This window comes from Octodon degus, unplaced genomic scaffold (genome assembly GCF_000260255.1).
Source record: "Octodon degus isolate 3935 unplaced genomic scaffold, OctDeg1.0 scaffold00280, whole genome shotgun sequence".
NCBI lineage: Eukaryota > Metazoa > Chordata > Mammalia > Rodentia > Octodontidae > Octodon > Octodon degus.
The window spans coordinates 1,428,531-1,444,710 of NW_004524856.1; the positions used below are offsets into that span (position 1 = coordinate 1,428,531).

General features: G+C 42.2%; 1 protein-coding gene across 1 annotated transcript in view; it reads right to left on the reverse strand.

Moving 5' to 3' along the window:
* Positions 1–16,180, reverse strand: part of Taf1 (TATA-box binding protein associated factor 1) — a gene marked incomplete at its 3' end in the record, with an annotated part of 98,346 nt that overhangs the window by 81,574 nt on the left and 592 nt on the right. The window contains exons 2-16 of the mRNA XM_023707121.1: positions 15,216–15,299; positions 14,888–15,065; positions 13,706–13,820; positions 13,465–13,581; positions 10,470–10,589; positions 8,061–8,302; positions 6,797–7,015; positions 5,746–5,964; positions 4,848–5,055; positions 3,929–4,105; positions 2,526–2,653; positions 2,330–2,437; positions 2,032–2,205; positions 1,054–1,227; positions 727–831 (exon numbers count right to left, since the gene is read on the reverse strand). Coding sequence (XP_023562889.1) covers positions 727–831; positions 1,054–1,227; positions 2,032–2,205; positions 2,330–2,437; positions 2,526–2,653; positions 3,929–4,105; positions 4,848–5,055; positions 5,746–5,964; positions 6,797–7,015; positions 8,061–8,302; positions 10,470–10,589; positions 13,465–13,581; positions 13,706–13,820; positions 14,888–15,065; positions 15,216–15,299 — 2,368 coding nt within the window. The remainder of the gene's footprint in view (positions 1–726; positions 832–1,053; positions 1,228–2,031; positions 2,206–2,329; positions 2,438–2,525; positions 2,654–3,928; positions 4,106–4,847; positions 5,056–5,745; positions 5,965–6,796; positions 7,016–8,060; positions 8,303–10,469; positions 10,590–13,464; positions 13,582–13,705; positions 13,821–14,887; positions 15,066–15,215; positions 15,300–16,180) is intronic.

Here is a 16,180-nt window from a genome sequence, read left to right on the forward strand (position 1 = left end):
GGCGGAACCGGGGATTGAACTCAGATCCTTGCGTTTGCCAGTCAAGCGCTTATCCTATTGAGCCATCTCCCCGGCCCACACATAGGATTTAACCATGCATATTACATTACTAATCTTGGGTTTACTTCCCTATACCACCCAGATATGACTGGCATTGCCAGGGTTTATTTTCAAGAAACTATTTTATAGGTAGCCTAAGAACAACACAAAGGGGGCCAGTTTTTTCTTTTGTTTTTGGCGTTCATTTTGTTTTTGTGTTTTTGAGGCAGGGTACTGCTATACAGTTCAGGGTGGGTTTTTTTTTTTGTCTTCTTGAGACAGGGTCTCAGTATGCAATTCAGGCTGGCCTTCAGCTCACTTCTGTAGCCTAAGTTGGCATAAAACTCACAGTGATCCTCCTGCCTCAGTCTCTGAAGTCCTGGGATTACAGACATATGCCACCATGCCTGGTGGAGCCTGTTTTTTGTTTTATTTTTAACAGTAGGAAAATTTACTGGAGAAAGGAACGGGGAATAGGAATAGTTCCTAAGCAATGAAGGGGTGGAGAGGTATCCCCTAAATAGGTTGCCCAAAGGCCCAGTTTTAAGAAAAATATTTTAAAATTTTTTTGAATTATACTGATTTACCCAAAATTGACATATGAATTTATCTCAATCAATCAAAATTGGCTCTTTCAGATGAGCTAATCTATCAATTTTCTTAGAAAGGAGGAAAAAAATTATGTACCTGCAGTAACTGTCCAGGATGGAGAGAGCCCAGGAAAGGAGATGTATGGCAGTAAACGGTTTCTCCATATTTACAATCTGGGGCTCCAGGATCTTTTCCAGGTTTCTATGAGAAACAAAGCAAATTCAATTACTATTGTGAAATATAATCAAAAAGCCTATACATAATCTTTCATGAGTATGGCATTTACTGACATTACCTACAAAGATATTACTTTCTTCCTCCAAAATTTATAATATAAAAAACAAAATATATGTTCACAGGTTAACACTAAGATAGCTAACCACACCTATATTAAAAACAAGAGTTTTTTCAGCAGAGACTTACCCGTTTATAATAGTTTTTTATCTTGGTTGCCATGCCAACTTGCATCATCAAGGGTCCATTTTCCTCACTGTATTCTGCGAGAATGAGATCTCCATCTTTGCCTGTGAGGTCTTGAGGTGTGCGCATAAAAAACATCTCTCCGCCACCTGAAGCTTGTCTCTCTTGTTCTCTCATCTGTCCAGAAAAAAAAAAAGTACAACTCATGACAATAATTATACACATTGAATCACTAGATTTGAGAAAAATGCACCACAAACCATTTTTCAGTTTCATTGTAAAAGCATCCAAACATATTAGTAAATTTGAAAGAATAATATTATGGAGCAAGGGGAGTTAAAGGGAAAGTAAAAAGATGCGAAGATGTGTTACATATATATACCAATTCAGATTGCAAACAAAGAAAAATTTTAGAAATCAAAAAAAGGTGTTATGAACACCCATTATCCTACTACCTAGGTATAAATATTCATACTTTCCCTTATTTATTTATAAATATTTTTATGGATTCTGCTGCAGCATTTTTTTTTTCCCCTGGTACTGGAGTTTGAACTCAGGACCTTGCACTTGCCAGGCAAGCAGTTATTCTACTGAGCTATCTCCCAGGCCCTGTTGCAGCATTTTTGAAAACTGTTGTCATCATTATACTATTCATATACCTTCATATGCATCTCATAAGTATAAAGACACTCTTCTACCAACCAAATTAAAATTATGGTAGGCATGGTAGTGCATATCCGTAATTCCAGCACTTGGGAGGCTGAGGCAAAAGGACAGCCAAGAGTTTGAGGGCTACATAAGTGATTTCAAAGGCAGCCTGAACTACATAGTAAGACTTTGTCTCAGAGAAATAGAAAAAAAAAAAATACTCTGTTACATCTTACAAACAACAACTCCCTAATATAATCTAATATCTAGTATATTTCTCTAACTTCTGCCACAACCATAACTGCATTATTTCTAACCAGGATTAAGTTATACCTTGGCCTTCTTTTTGATGTGCTTTAGCAAAGGCTGAACTGAGTGAGGACCTGGCTGAGATAGTGCCCCAAAGGAGTACTTTTTCAGAGGTGGCCGATGAAACTGCCGGAGTTTGATGGGTCCCATGTGGGTAGGAAAGAAGGGCTGACGTAATTCTACAGCAGGAATTGAATGCTGAAAAAAAAAACAGAAAACTAAAATTAAATACTAACTCTAGCCCAGGAAAGATTTACCCATATTCCCCTTTAAAACAAAAAGAGTAGGTTCCCTGTCACCACAGAAAATACGCTGTTTGTACCTGAATAATATTCCCTCCGAAAGTACCTCGAAGACCCTGTTGCTTAGGGTAGTAATACTCATCATTGGAGAGATTCCATGGATCTTTCACTTCTGGCTGAGACATGTTCTAAAGACAAATCATCAAATAAACCTTAGACTACCCTTTTTTATTACCTTTCTTTGTTCTTCCAAACACTAAGCCCATTTAAACAGACCTGCTGTGGTTCCTCCTTGATGACGCCTGTTTTCCCTAAGAGAATTCGACTCTTCTTCAGAGATGATTCTTTCTTACTCTCCTTGGAGGGGGAATTAGAAGTGGCCTCTTCTTTCTCATCAGGAATCTCTGAGGATGAACAAAAATGATTTCGGAAGTGCTACCCCTAAAAATCACATTTTCCATTGCCAGCTTTGCAATTGTAAATTACCTCTCTTATCCTACCCTGGATACTCCTAGTCTACAATTCACTATATGCCTGACATTTTTTCCAACACTGAGGACTGAACACACAGATACTTTACCAGTGAGCTACACCTGCAACCATTTTTGTTTTGAGACAGTCTTACTAAGTCACCCAGGCTAGCCACAAACCTGTGAGATTTTTGCCTCAGTCTCCCAAGTGACCACATGCCTCACATTATCTTTTCTATTAGTACACATTTGCAATACATAATGAATACATAATATATAATGAACATTGGTACTTTTTTTTTAGGGGGGGAACTGGGGCTTGAACTCAGGCCCTTGCGCTTGCCAGGAAAGCGCTTATTCCACTGAGCCATCACCCTGGCCTCTGATTGGCACATTTTTATATCACACTTTATTCCTCTTTCCCCCCTTCTCCCTCCATCTCAAGATCCCCTTCCCATTTGCAAAAGGTCTATCTCCCTGCTTCCTACCATCTTTTAGTTTGTTCTTAAATTATTTATTCTTTGGCCCAGATATGGTGCTGCACTCCTGTAATTACAGCACTTGAGAGGCTGAGGCAGAAGGACTGCCATGAGTTTGAGGCCAGCCTAAGCTACATGGTGAGTTCAAAGCCAGGCTGAACTATATCCTGAAACCCTGTCTCAAAAACACCAAATAATTAATTCATTTATATTTTGGGTTTTTTTATATACAAGAAACCAGGCATTAAACTTCTGTGTCTGATTTATTTCACTTAACATTATCGAGGCATATCTACCTTCCTACAAAGGACTTAAACTGATTCTTCCTTCCATCAGATATATTTTATCTATTCATCTGTTGATGTACATATAAGCCACTGCAACCCTGACATCTTTTTTTTACCCTGACATCTTAAAGGTTCTACTTTGCAACATTGCTACATGAGTTTTTCGCTAAACAGTACAAAAATAGTAGAAACTGACAGCCACAGTTCTGCTCTCTCAAACTACAACTTAGTTTTTAATTTTGTCCTTCTCTAACCTTTCTGATACCCTCCTATCCCTTGACATTAGCAGCAAGCTATCAAAGAAGGATAGAAAGGGCTGAGGCTGGGGATGTAGCTTAGGAGTGGTTCCCTACAATGCTAAAGGGCCCAGGTTTAATCCTCAGTACTACCAAAAATATAAAGCAAAATGGATAGAAAAGAACACAGGCTTGGCAGCAACGTACCCAAAATGAGGTTCTCATCATTGGGATCAAGAGTCAACACAGGAGGTTCCAACAGCCGAGGCATGGCCTGAGCATCCCAGATTATATTGTTCTCCCAGCGTCCATACACTAGATCCTCATTATCGATGGGAAAAATGGAGTACCAAGGTTTGTCATCATCAAGAGTAGCTGTAAAACCTGGTCAAATAAAAAACAATGTAGTCAAAAGCGAGAGAAATAGTAGTAGACAGCCAGGCATTATGGTGTACACCTGTAACTCAGGAGGCAGAGGCAGAAGGATCTCTGAGAGTTTGAGACCAGCCTGGGCTACAAAGTGAGTTCAAGGCCAGCCACAACTACATAGCGATTCCGTCTCAAAAAGACATGCACATACACACACACACACACACACACACACAAAAGAAATACTGAGAAACCAAAAAAAAAAAAAAAGAAGTAGTAATAGACAAGACATTTATGCCCCCTTCAATCAAGATTCTAGCAAAGAGAACAAAGGAATGTTAGTAGTTATTGATATAGCTACTGAAAGGTAATATATTTCTTTCAAAAACCATTAGTAGCCAGGCATGGGGGCCCACACCTATAATTCCAGTACTTGAGAGGCTAAGGTACAAGGATTGTCATAAAGTAGAGGCCAGTTTGGGTTACCTTAGTGAGTTCAGAGCCAGCCAGAACTACAAACAAAATGAAACTATTGCAGACAAAATGCTCACTATAATATTGCTTGTAATAGTTAAAACTTGAACAGCCTCAATGTTTAACAAGGGTTTGGCTAGCATAAGAATTAGAATCAAGACTCAGATCAAAACATTTTACTATCCTTCAGCAGCAAAATGATCACAGCCAAGGCAATTTAGGATGGCTTAGGATGGTTGAGATGAAGGGAAATGTGCTAGGCACAGCTGAACCAGATGGATACCTTGTTGAACATTGTAAGCCATGGCATTTCTAGTCATACTGGAAGGAAGCCAGCCTGCCAGGCTTGCACGTTGAGGTTTTGTCCCTTTGTGTTTCACATCTTCTCCATCCCAAATGATATCATCTTCCCAATGTAGCTGTGTCACCATCAGGAAGTTTTCATCGGCCAGAAGATCAGAGCCACTGCTTTCCTCAAGTTTCTTACATTCCCGTAGAAGTAGGATACAAAAGGAACAAACAACAAATCCTTAATCAATGGTCTAAGTTTCCACTCCAAATTGAACATTAGACACACAAAAGTGGTGCTTGACCAAGTTCAAGCCCACCCTTAGCAATTTAGCAATACAGTGAGACTATCTCAAAAAAAAGGTATAAAAGATCTGGAAAAAATAAATAAAAGGTCTGGAGATGTAGCTCAGTGCAAAAGCCCTGGGGTTCAATTCCCAGTAAAATAAAACAGTTGGGGGTGAGGGGGGACTAGTCATGCTAATTTTACTTGAGCAAATCACCTGGTAATAGAAAAATATGTCTCTTCTCCCATTTCTAATCTGAACAGCATTCGTTTTACAAACAGAACCCTTAAAATGCGGCCTACTTACCAAGGTTATACACCATTGCCAAACAAGTTTTTATTGTTCTTGTTATCTTTCTGAGACAGGATTGCCTTGAGCTCACTTTATAGCCCAGGATGGTCTCGAACTTGCAACAATCCTCCTGCCTCAGCCTCCCAGTGCTGGGATTATAGGAATGCACCACCCCATCTGGCCAAACAAAAGTTTTAACCACCAGCTAAGCCTACCAAAGAAACCCTACTGAGTGTGGCTCCAACTAAAAGTTAACCATTAAGTGGTAGAGCCCTGGGCACATTGATTCCTTTCTTACATACCAGTGTTGCTTACCTCCATCATTCTGCATTTTATCACAGGTTCGTGTTCAGGCTTTCTCAGTTTGAAGCCATAATCAAACCCACTGCCATCTTCAGGGACACCTAGCATATCATACCACAGTCGGGCAGGCCCATAGCGCCACTCAGCCACTCTTGGTTTGGTATCTGTCACTTTATCTGTATCTCCAGTAGACTGGGAAAACTTGGACTCTACAGGAGCCATCATTGTGATCTATGACAAAGCAGAGAAGCAGAAAGGGTGGTGGTTCTCTGTATCTGATGTCCTAAGGCTATTAGGAAAAGAAAATATTTTTTGAGTTTGGTGGTTTTTTTTTTTTTTTTTTGAGACATGGTCTTACTCCATAGTTCAGGGTAGCTTTGAATTCACTTTTTTTTTGCGGAACCAGGGATTGAACTCAAGCCCTTGCACTTGCCGGGGAAGCGCTTATTCCACTGAGCCATCTCCCCGGCCCCTGTGAATTCACTTTGTAGCCCAGAATGGCATCTAACTCACTGTGATGCTCCTGCCTCAGCCTCCCAAATGCTGGGATTACAGGTGTGCACCACCAGGCCTGGGCATGAAGAGGAGAATTTTTTTCTTTTTGAGACACGGTTTTGCTAAGCAGTTCAGGCTGGCCTTGAACTCATTTTGTAGCCCTGTCTACCCTCAAACTTACAAGCAATCCTCCTGCCTCAGCCTCCTGACTACTGAGATTACCCAGTGTTAAGAGGAACATGTAAGAATTCTTGAACAATCCTTGTCTGGAGATAGAATGTAAAAAAAAATGGAGATATATGACAGCACAAAATCTGCCTACTTTCCAAGTCTTTCAATTCAGCAGTGTATCGCTTTCCACACCACTCTCATTTCATACCTTTACCCCCTGTCAATTACTGTACTTATAACAGGGAAGGGACAACCACTGGAACTGACTTGTGATTACTTATTGACAATCAGCACAGAACTCTGCCTGCTCAAGGGGTATTTCCAATTTGACCCAAGCTAGGGAGACCTTTATTTGCTTCCCTTATACGCCTTAATCTCAGGTCTCTATTGTGCCTACTTCATCATCTGAGAGACACTGTTCTGGAGGTGGTGGAGGAGCATAGTTATAATTCCATAAAGACTTCTGGTTGTCTTCTGATTCTAGTGAGCACTCCGCTTCTTGGACCTGTTCTTCCTGTATCAGCTCACGGTGTTTTTTCTTCCTCTTTCTCCGAGCACTGCGCCAAACAGATGGGACATTCTTCCCTGGTCCAAAAAGTCGTAAGAAGCGTAATACCTGGAACACAGGACACATTACTATATTCGAGATTCAGAATCAGCTAGGAAAATAGCAATATTTGGGTTTTAAAACTCTCTTGAAGGATTCATTCAACAATAGGCAGAAGGCAGGGCATGATGACACACTCTGAGGCAGGAGGATTGTTGTTTAAAACTGACAAGGTGAGCTCTAAGGCCAGCCTGAACTGCAGAGTGAGATCCTGTCTCAAAAAGACAAAAAAAACAAAAACAAAAACCCGAAAAAACAAAAAACAAAAAATGAACGAACAAAGAAACCAACCCCAATGGGGGGAACCAAAGAATATACACTCAGACTTCTGATACCTACCACAGAAGTAAAGAAGTAACCCTTAAACTGGGTTGGTACTGCATACCTGTAATCCCCAGCGAAGTCTGAGACTGGAGGACTGCAAGACTAAACAATTTAGCAAAACCTTTTCTCAGGGCCAGGCATGATGACAAATGCTTATAGTCTCAGCACTTGGGAAGTTGTTACAGGAGGATATCCGCAAGTTCCACGGCCAGTCTAGGCTAAGTAGTGAGATCAAGGCCACTCTGAACTACATGAGACCTTGTCTCAAAAACAAAGAAGAGGGGCTGGGGAGATGGCTCAGTGGAATAAGCACTTCCCTGGCAAGCACAAGGGCCTGAGTTCAATCCCTGGTTCCGGAAAAAAAAAACAAAGAAAGAAAGAAGAGTTTAAGGCCCACCTAGGTCACATAAGTGAGTTGAAGGTTAGTCTGGAATATACAGCAAGACTCTGTCTCAAAAAAATTCTAATATACCAAAAGAGTTCTTATATAGACTATATGATACTGAATAAAGAAATGTGTTGATTTAGATTTTATCCATCCAGCACCTTGACGGAACTTAGTATTTTTTTTAACTTTTTTTTTTTTGGGGGGGGGAGCAGAACGGGGGACTGAACTCAGGCCCCTGCACTTGCCAGACAGGCTCTTATTCCACTGAGCCATCTCCCTGGCCCTGGAACTTAATATTTGGGAGAGGTCAGTGGTTTATAATGTAGATATTCTCTAGAGTACCTTTCCAGGTCGAAATTCTGGAAAAAGTTCTGTGACACTTGGCAACAACTTGGTGGCATCATGCTGCATAATCCCAGCCAAAGGTAAGGTCAGTTTTCCATCCTCAGATTCTGTTTGAGTTGCTTCCTGAGGTCCCATCTCAGATTCTGAGTCAGAAGAACTACTGAAGTCCACTTTCTCTGAGGCCAAAGAGGAAGGGGCAATGATGGAGGGCAAGATGATGCCTTCTCCATCTTCAGACACTGCAATAAGGAAGAGAAACCCCTTTGGCACGTAACTGTGAACATAATTCTTTATATTCAGCCAACACTCATTCCAAGCTGTATGCATGGCTTAATGGCAGGGGATAGAGTCCCAAGCACCCAGACTACTAGTATGCAACCCGGAAAACGCCTTCAGGTCATTATTTCCCACCATTCCAAACTCACCTTGTACCTGGGTACCCTAGGGTTGTGATGAAAGAAAACAAACACTATTACTACATTTACTACTTTCCATAAGCAACCGGTATCGTACTCAATGTTGTGACCAATAATAGCAGTATTATGTAATTATTTCTGCCAAGGCCCTTATCATGTCCAGTCCCAGGACTCATAAACTGGATAATTTGTTTTAGGCCCACAGCATAACAAGATTGTATAGCATAAAATAAAATCTATACACCTAAAGGTAATAGCAGTACTTAGCTTGCAGATCAAAAAAAGAAATAGCTCAAATTTATATTAACACAAATTTTAAAACTATAGGAGACAAAAAGCTGGGCATGGTGGCACACGCCTGTAAACCCAGCACTGGGGAGGCAGGGACAGGAGGATCACTGTGAGTTCAAGGCAAATCTGAATTATACAGGGAGACTGTTTCAAAAAACAAAATAAACAAAAAATACAGCAGACCAAAGACACTGTTCTTCCCCTATCTCCAAGCCTATGATATGATTATTAATGTTACAAGGATGGTAATTGGCAAGATGCTCAAAGGCCTTACCAACCTTTGAAATCTCTGAATACATAGTAGATGACATTACACAACTTATACACATTTGTAGAGTTGTTGTTTTTTTTTAAATGGGTAGTTTTGGTGGGCATGGTGGCATATGCCAGTAATCCCAGCACTGAGAAGGCTGAGGCAGGAGGATCACTGCCAATTCAAGATCAGCCTGGGGGGCCAGGGAGATGGCTCAGTAGAATAAAAGCTTCCCTGGCAAGAGCAAGGGTCTGAGTTCAATCCCTGGTTCCACCAAAAAAAAAAAAAAAGTAATTTCTTTGTAGGCTCTTTGGGGCCAGGGAGATGGCTCAGTAGGATGAGTGCTTCCCTGGCAAGCGCAAGGGCCTGAGTTCAATCCCTAGTTCCACCAAAAAAAAAGTGAAAAAGATCAGCCTGCGCTACAAAGTGAGCTCAAGGTTAGCCACAACTGCATAGTGAGACCCTGTCTCAAAAAGACAAAAAAAAAAAAAAGTAGTTTCCCAATACTAGTATGCAGATTAGTTGTATCAGAAATTCTTAGGGAATTCTAAATTTCTGGGCTCTACCCCAGATCTTCTGTATCAGACTCTCCAAGAATAAGAATGAGATATCTCTATATTTTAGAGACTTGAGGTAATTCTGATCAACAGCCAATTTGGGAATCATTGATCTAAACTGCTACCTCAGGCCAGAGAGATGCCTCAGTAGAATAAGTGCTCCCCTGGCAAGCACAAGGGCCTGAGTTCAATCCCTGGTTCCATAAAATAAAATAAAATAAACTGCTGCCTCTTAAATACATGCTAAAATACTGTTATCAGTTTTTTTCTGTTTTTGAGACAGGGTCTCATTATGTAGTTCACCTTGCTTTGAACTCACTATGCAGTCAGGCCGGCCTTCAACTTGCAGAGACACTCTTGCTTCAGCCTGAGTGCTGGGATTATTAATGTGTGGCACCACAGCCTGCTGTTACCAATGTTTTAGAAGTAAAACTCACTGAAAATCATTTGCAAAGCTGGGTGTGGTGGCACATACCTGTAATCCCAGCACTTGGGAAGCTGAGGCAGGAGGCTCATTCCAAGTCTGAGACCAGCCTCAACTACAAAGTGAACTCAAGACCAGCCTGAACTACAAAGCGAGAGTGGGTCTCAAAGACCAAAACAAAACAAAACAAAAATCATTTGCATGGGGCCAAGGAGATAGCTCAGTAAAATAAGTGCTTGCCTGGTAAGTGCAGGGTCCTGAGTACAGTCTCCGGTACCACACACACACACACACACACATACACACACACACACAGTCATTTACGACATTAAAATTTGAGACTAAATAATTTCTAGAAGCAGCACCTTTCTGGCACCAGCTTTATTTTTAGTAGCCACTGATGTGTCAAAATCATGGACTTATGAATGAAACCTTATTTCTCAGACAAACATAGTATCTGCTTACCACCAGTAATAGCATCCTGGTCTTTATCTTTCTTCATTGGTCCTGGAGGTGGAGGTGGGGGAGGCATCAACTTGCAATCAATGTCCTCACAATCAGCATCATAGTCATCTTCATCATAATCTAATAAAACCAATAAGGTGCTCTCAACATCCAGAATGTTAAACAATAGCTTTGAGCTGTCTTACCACACTAGAATTTAAAGTTACACAAAAAGTACTGTCCATGACCCTTAAGAATACACAAGAACTGGGCTTGGTAGTGCATACCTGTAATCCAACCTAGCAAGTGGAAGGCTGAGGCTAGAGGAGTGGCAGGAGTTCAAGACCAGCCTGGGCTACATAGTGAGCTCTGGACTAGCCTAGAGAATATAGTGAGACCCTGACTTTTTAAAAAACGTACAGGCATGGCATGGTAGTACATGTCTGCAATTGTAGCACTGAGCAAGGCTGAGGCAGGAAGAGCACAAGTTTGAGTGCTACCTGGGTAATTTAGCAAGAGCATATCTCAATATTTAAAAAAAAAAAAGCCTGTGGTTATAACTCAGTGGCATAGTACCCCTGAATTTGATCCCTAGTACTAGAGAGAGAAAAAAGAATACAAAAAAGATGTAGCTTCTGTCTTCAGAAAGAGATGACATTATGGTATACATAAATGTTCATGTCTCATACAGGATAAGAAAACTTCCTAGAGCTTCCAAAAGTTATTTGAAATCTTTTGCTCCTTCTTCTGATAACCTATTTTGTTTTTAATTTTATTTATTTATTTATTTATGTGTGTGTGTGTGTGTGTTTGTGTGTGTGTGGCCAGCTCAGCCCACCAGAGGGCGGGGCTGGCTGGCATGTGGTGCTGGGGGATTGAATCGTGGTCCCTGTGCTTTGCTAAGCTTGTTCTAAGTAGGTGCTTTAGACCACTGAGCCAGCTCACCAGCCCCATGATAATCTATTTTTTAAAAATATTTCATCTTGTTCAATAATTGAATTAAACATTGTTCTCCTGGCCAGTTCCCCCTAAGGCTAAATTTTCTTCTCAGCTCCCAAATCTTGGATGTGTTTCTGTTACCTTCTGCAGTTTGTTCTTCATCTTACTACTCTAACCATTAGCAACACTTAATACTTGGTCCTAGAACATTTTTTACACTTAAAACACTGTTATTCTCCTACATATTCCCTATTTCCGAGAACAACCCTCACTAATTTTAAGCCCAAATCTATGTATTTTGCCTTGTCTTACCCCCTCTACAATTCCATCACATCTTCTGTTGTATTAAGAACCTTTGCAGTCAGAAGGCCGGCCAAATAGCTCAGTGAATTAAAGTGCCTGCTTAGGCAGAGCGCAGCAGCCAGGGTTCTATCCCCGACTTGCCATGCCAGCCCTGCCCCTAGGGCCCACTGAGACAATGAATGAGACTGGGCATGGTGGCGCACACCTATAATCCTAGCGCTTGGGAGGCTGAAAACAGGAGAATCACTACGAGCATGATCTACATAGTGACATCCTGTAGGCACTGTCCTAAAATACAAAAAAAAAAAAAAAACTTTTGCAGTCAGATATTCAACTGTACCCTACAAAACACTGACATCCTTCACCTCTTTTAAAATTCCTTTACCACACCCAGGCTCACTTTCTTGGTTTATGACTAGCCTGTCTCTACCAATCTCTTAGCCCTCAACATGTTTTCCTATCACTCATTAACAGCAGTAATTAACAGAAATTCCATTTGTTGAGCTCCCTTTATATCCTGGGCATGGCTATTTTGTATACAACTCTCCCCAAAATGCTGCAAAATAGGAATTATCCTGAAACATGGAAATTAAGCAACTTATATAGCTTTAAATGAAAAAGTCACATTCAAGTCTGGTTTAATCACATCTGTACTCATTCCAATATACTGTCTCCGTCACCAAGTCCTATTACTAATGCTTTATCAGCAACTCTCAGTTTGACTCCAGCTATCATTTTCCCTAAGTGTCACCATACTTCAGGCCTTGTTAAGTTTATATCTAAACAAGAACAGTCTCTAGAAGCTGGGGAGATAGCTCAGTAGAATAAGCACTTGCCTGGCAAGCACAAGGGCCTGAGTTCAATCCCTGGTTCTTCAAAAACAAACAAACAAACAAAAAAAGAACAGTCTCCAAGTAGGTATTTTGCTTAACTTTTAGTTAACATTCTCCTCAGAGTAACAAGGAGCAATCTTTTAAAGCATCACACAGGAAGGAAAGCCTATTAACATTTACAGAACATTTACCATAATACTGTATTACAAAATTGCTTTCGCCTTGTATGAAAATGAATTTAATTAGTACAAAGCATTATTTTTCTTTTTTTGAGACAGAGTATCACTCTAGGTGGCTTACAATTACCTATAGTATCAAATCCTAAATAATGCATACTTTTTAGAAGCTTCAAAGTTGTACTACCCCGGTTTCCTGTTATTTATCAGTATATATTTTTATTCCTTTCAAGAAAACCTGTCAGTCAATGTCCCCCCATGATTTCCTTACTTCTCAAAATCTTTTTTTTTTCTTTGAGACAGTCTCCCTATGTAGTTCAGGCTGGACTTGAACTCACTTTGTAGCTCAGGCTGGACTTGAACTGGCAACAATCCTCCTGCCTCACTCTCCCAAGTCCTGGAATTACAGGTGTACACCACCATGCCTGGCAAAGCCTGAGTATGTTCAGGCAGAACCAAAAGAAAGAGGACAGGGCAGGGGAGATGGCTCAGTAGAATAAGCACTTCCCTGGCAAGCACAAGGGCCTGAGTTCAATCCCCAGTTACACACACACACACACACACACACACACACACAAACCAGAAAGAAAAAAGAAAAGAAAGAGGACAGTAGTTAGTCACCTGGAACTAAACTGACATTCAGAGCAGATAAAAGGCAGAGAAATCAAGAACAATGGTAGAAAAGACATAGAAACCACAGTCAAAACAGAACTATACACTAAGAAAATGCACTGGAAAGCTCTATCTATGACACCAAAGAATCACCTGGGTGGCAAAGGGGCTGCAGGCTTCCCATTGTCTGCTGATACCTTCGGCTTTCATCTTCTGCTACCTCACTGATGTCTGAGTAGTCCACAGCATCTTCTGTACTCTTAATCCATCCTATAAATAAAGGGTGGGAAAACCCAAGAAAAAAATAACTCTTACTCCCTCAATTCTCATTTGAAAGTCCAAATAGTGTTAAGTAGCCTCCTTCCCCTCCTTACTCCCAGGAGCCAGGCTTCACCTTCATCGTTCACCAAGACACCATCAGTCCCGGCCAACTCTTCATTTGCAGTGAGTTCAGTGAGCAGGCTGCCCAGCCCCAAAGCGCCCAGGCCTGCCAGATGCTTCTTACACTCCTGAAATAGGGACAGCACCAGTGACAACTGAGCATCCCACAAAAAGGTTATTTCCCTGCTTTGCAACAAAGTTATAAACTTATCTGAAAAATGACTGCACTGTGCTACAATGTTCATATTCAAGAACTGTACAACAAATCTCTCACCCAATTCAATGATTAGACCATGCCCAATTTCACGATTCTAAAAGAACACCGAGACTAAATGAATGGAGCTCGGCATGGTGGTGCACACCTGTAACCCCAGCACTCTGGAGACTGAGGCGGGCGGATCTTTGCAAGTTCGAGACCAGCCTGGGCTACACAGTGAGCTCAAGGCCCGCCTGAAGCGCACTGGGAGGCTGTCTCAAAAAGACAAAAAAATAGGGGGTGGGGGACCAGCAGTTGTCTGAATAAAGGCAAATGAGTTCATCTGGATCAGGGGGCTCGTCGTGTTCTTATTAGCTCTTTTGTGTGCATTTATTGCAGGGGATGGGGAACACTGTTCAGCAGCTTTATTCCTTGAAAAGTGAAGCGAAATGAAAGTGTCAGCTGGGCACAGGGAACCGTGTGGTGAATGTGCGTGTACACACTGGGCAGACTGCAACCTAGGCCGCGCATGAGACCAGAAGTGGTCCCAGTTTTGCTGCCCTGGTTTAACCGCCTGGGGCCGGGATCCAATGACCACTGCAGCTTCTGTCGAGCACTCTGGCTCTCCAGCCAGCTCGGCCCGGCGGAGCCTTGGAGAATCTCCACGGTTCTCCTAACAGTAGTTTGAAAACAACTTCCTAAACTCAGCCGCTATTTTCTACTGTTCGGGCTACGAAACAGGTCAGCTGCGCTGGCGCCCACCTCCATGTTCCTAGGCTTGCCCACCGTTTTCCTCTTTTCTCCCTTTCCTCAGGCAGAACTAAGGCCCTCTCACTTCATACTACTCCCAAATCTGTGAGAAGGTATCCTGTTCTGTTAACTGAGTCCTTTCCCAGAAAGGGATATATCTCGTCTTCTTTCCTAAAAGGCTGCGTGGCCGCTCCATCTCCTCTCCTCAGCCACACCACCCCCAGGCCTATCCCCACGCCTTCTCCTCACATCGTCCAAGACGTTCTCCCCCTCCAGCTGCCCGGCTCCATTGATGTTGCCGAACAGGAAGCCAGTTAAAGAAAATGGACCGCCTCCAGAAGAATCTTCATCGCTGTCCGTCTCGGACATAACGGCGGGAAGACTACCCGTAAAGGGTTTAAGACAGCAGCGAATTCTAGGCCGGCCCCTACAACGACGGAAATAAAAAATCAGTCGCACAGAAGTGACATATAAAAACGACTTGCCCCAACAGGCCTCTACCGGAAGTTGAGCAGTAGAGAGTCAACGGAAAGACCGGCCTACGAAAACGTACCTTTGCCAACGCCGCTTTACTAACCGTTTTTGATTGGAGCATATAAAATCAAGAGGCTTCGACTTGTGAAAAGCGATTGGTAAAAGAAAAGAAACGAGTTCCTGCCTCCTAAAATGGTTGCCAACGCTCGCCAGCCTTGGACGTTTCTCCAATCAGAAGGCGTGGCTGGGTCACGTGACTGCCACAGGACGCTCCGCCCTTCACCTCCGCCCCCGCGCGCCAGTTACCGCACTACGGCGTTCTAGGATACTAGATGTTTAGGAACGACTGTTCTCTCTGCGTCGTCGTCGTCGCTGCTCCTTAAAGGGAAACGTAAGCTTGTACTGTGTGCAGGCGGCCCCTAGCTGTGCCAAAGGTACCTTCGTTGCAAATAGCTTGTGGCTAAGTTACGTTTCCCGATAGTAATAGATTTTTCCCACCAACGTTTTGCGCTTTCGCCCCTCCTTGTTGGGGCTTGTACCCTAAGTGTTTGCGCTGAGCTACCTCTGCACACCTTTTTTTTTTTTCCTTCCTGGAGACAGGGTCTCGCTATGTAGTTCAGGCTAACCTTAAACTCACTGTTTAGCCCAGGCTGGCCTTGAACTCCCGGTGATCCTGGCGTAAGCCTCTCCAGTGCTGGGAGACACACCCATTTTTTATTTCAGACAGCTTCTTGCAGAGTTGCTTAGGCTGAGCTGGATTTTATTAACCTCCGCTCTCAGCCTGCCAGTGCTAGGACTAGAAGCATGTGCCGCCAGTACTTTATTTCAGTGAAAGATTAGTAAAATCAGTAACGCTCTTCATTTTAGATTCATGCTTAACATTTTCCCCCTAAACCATAGGAAAGCACGTTACAGGGTTAGGGTGTAGTTCAGTGGTAGAGCACTTGCTTAGCGTGTGCGAGGTAGGATAACCACACCACAAAAGAGGGGGAGGCTACAAACATCAGGATTGATTTTTCTTTTCTTTCTTCTTCTTTTTTTTTTTTTTTTCACTTTGTTTCCTTTTTT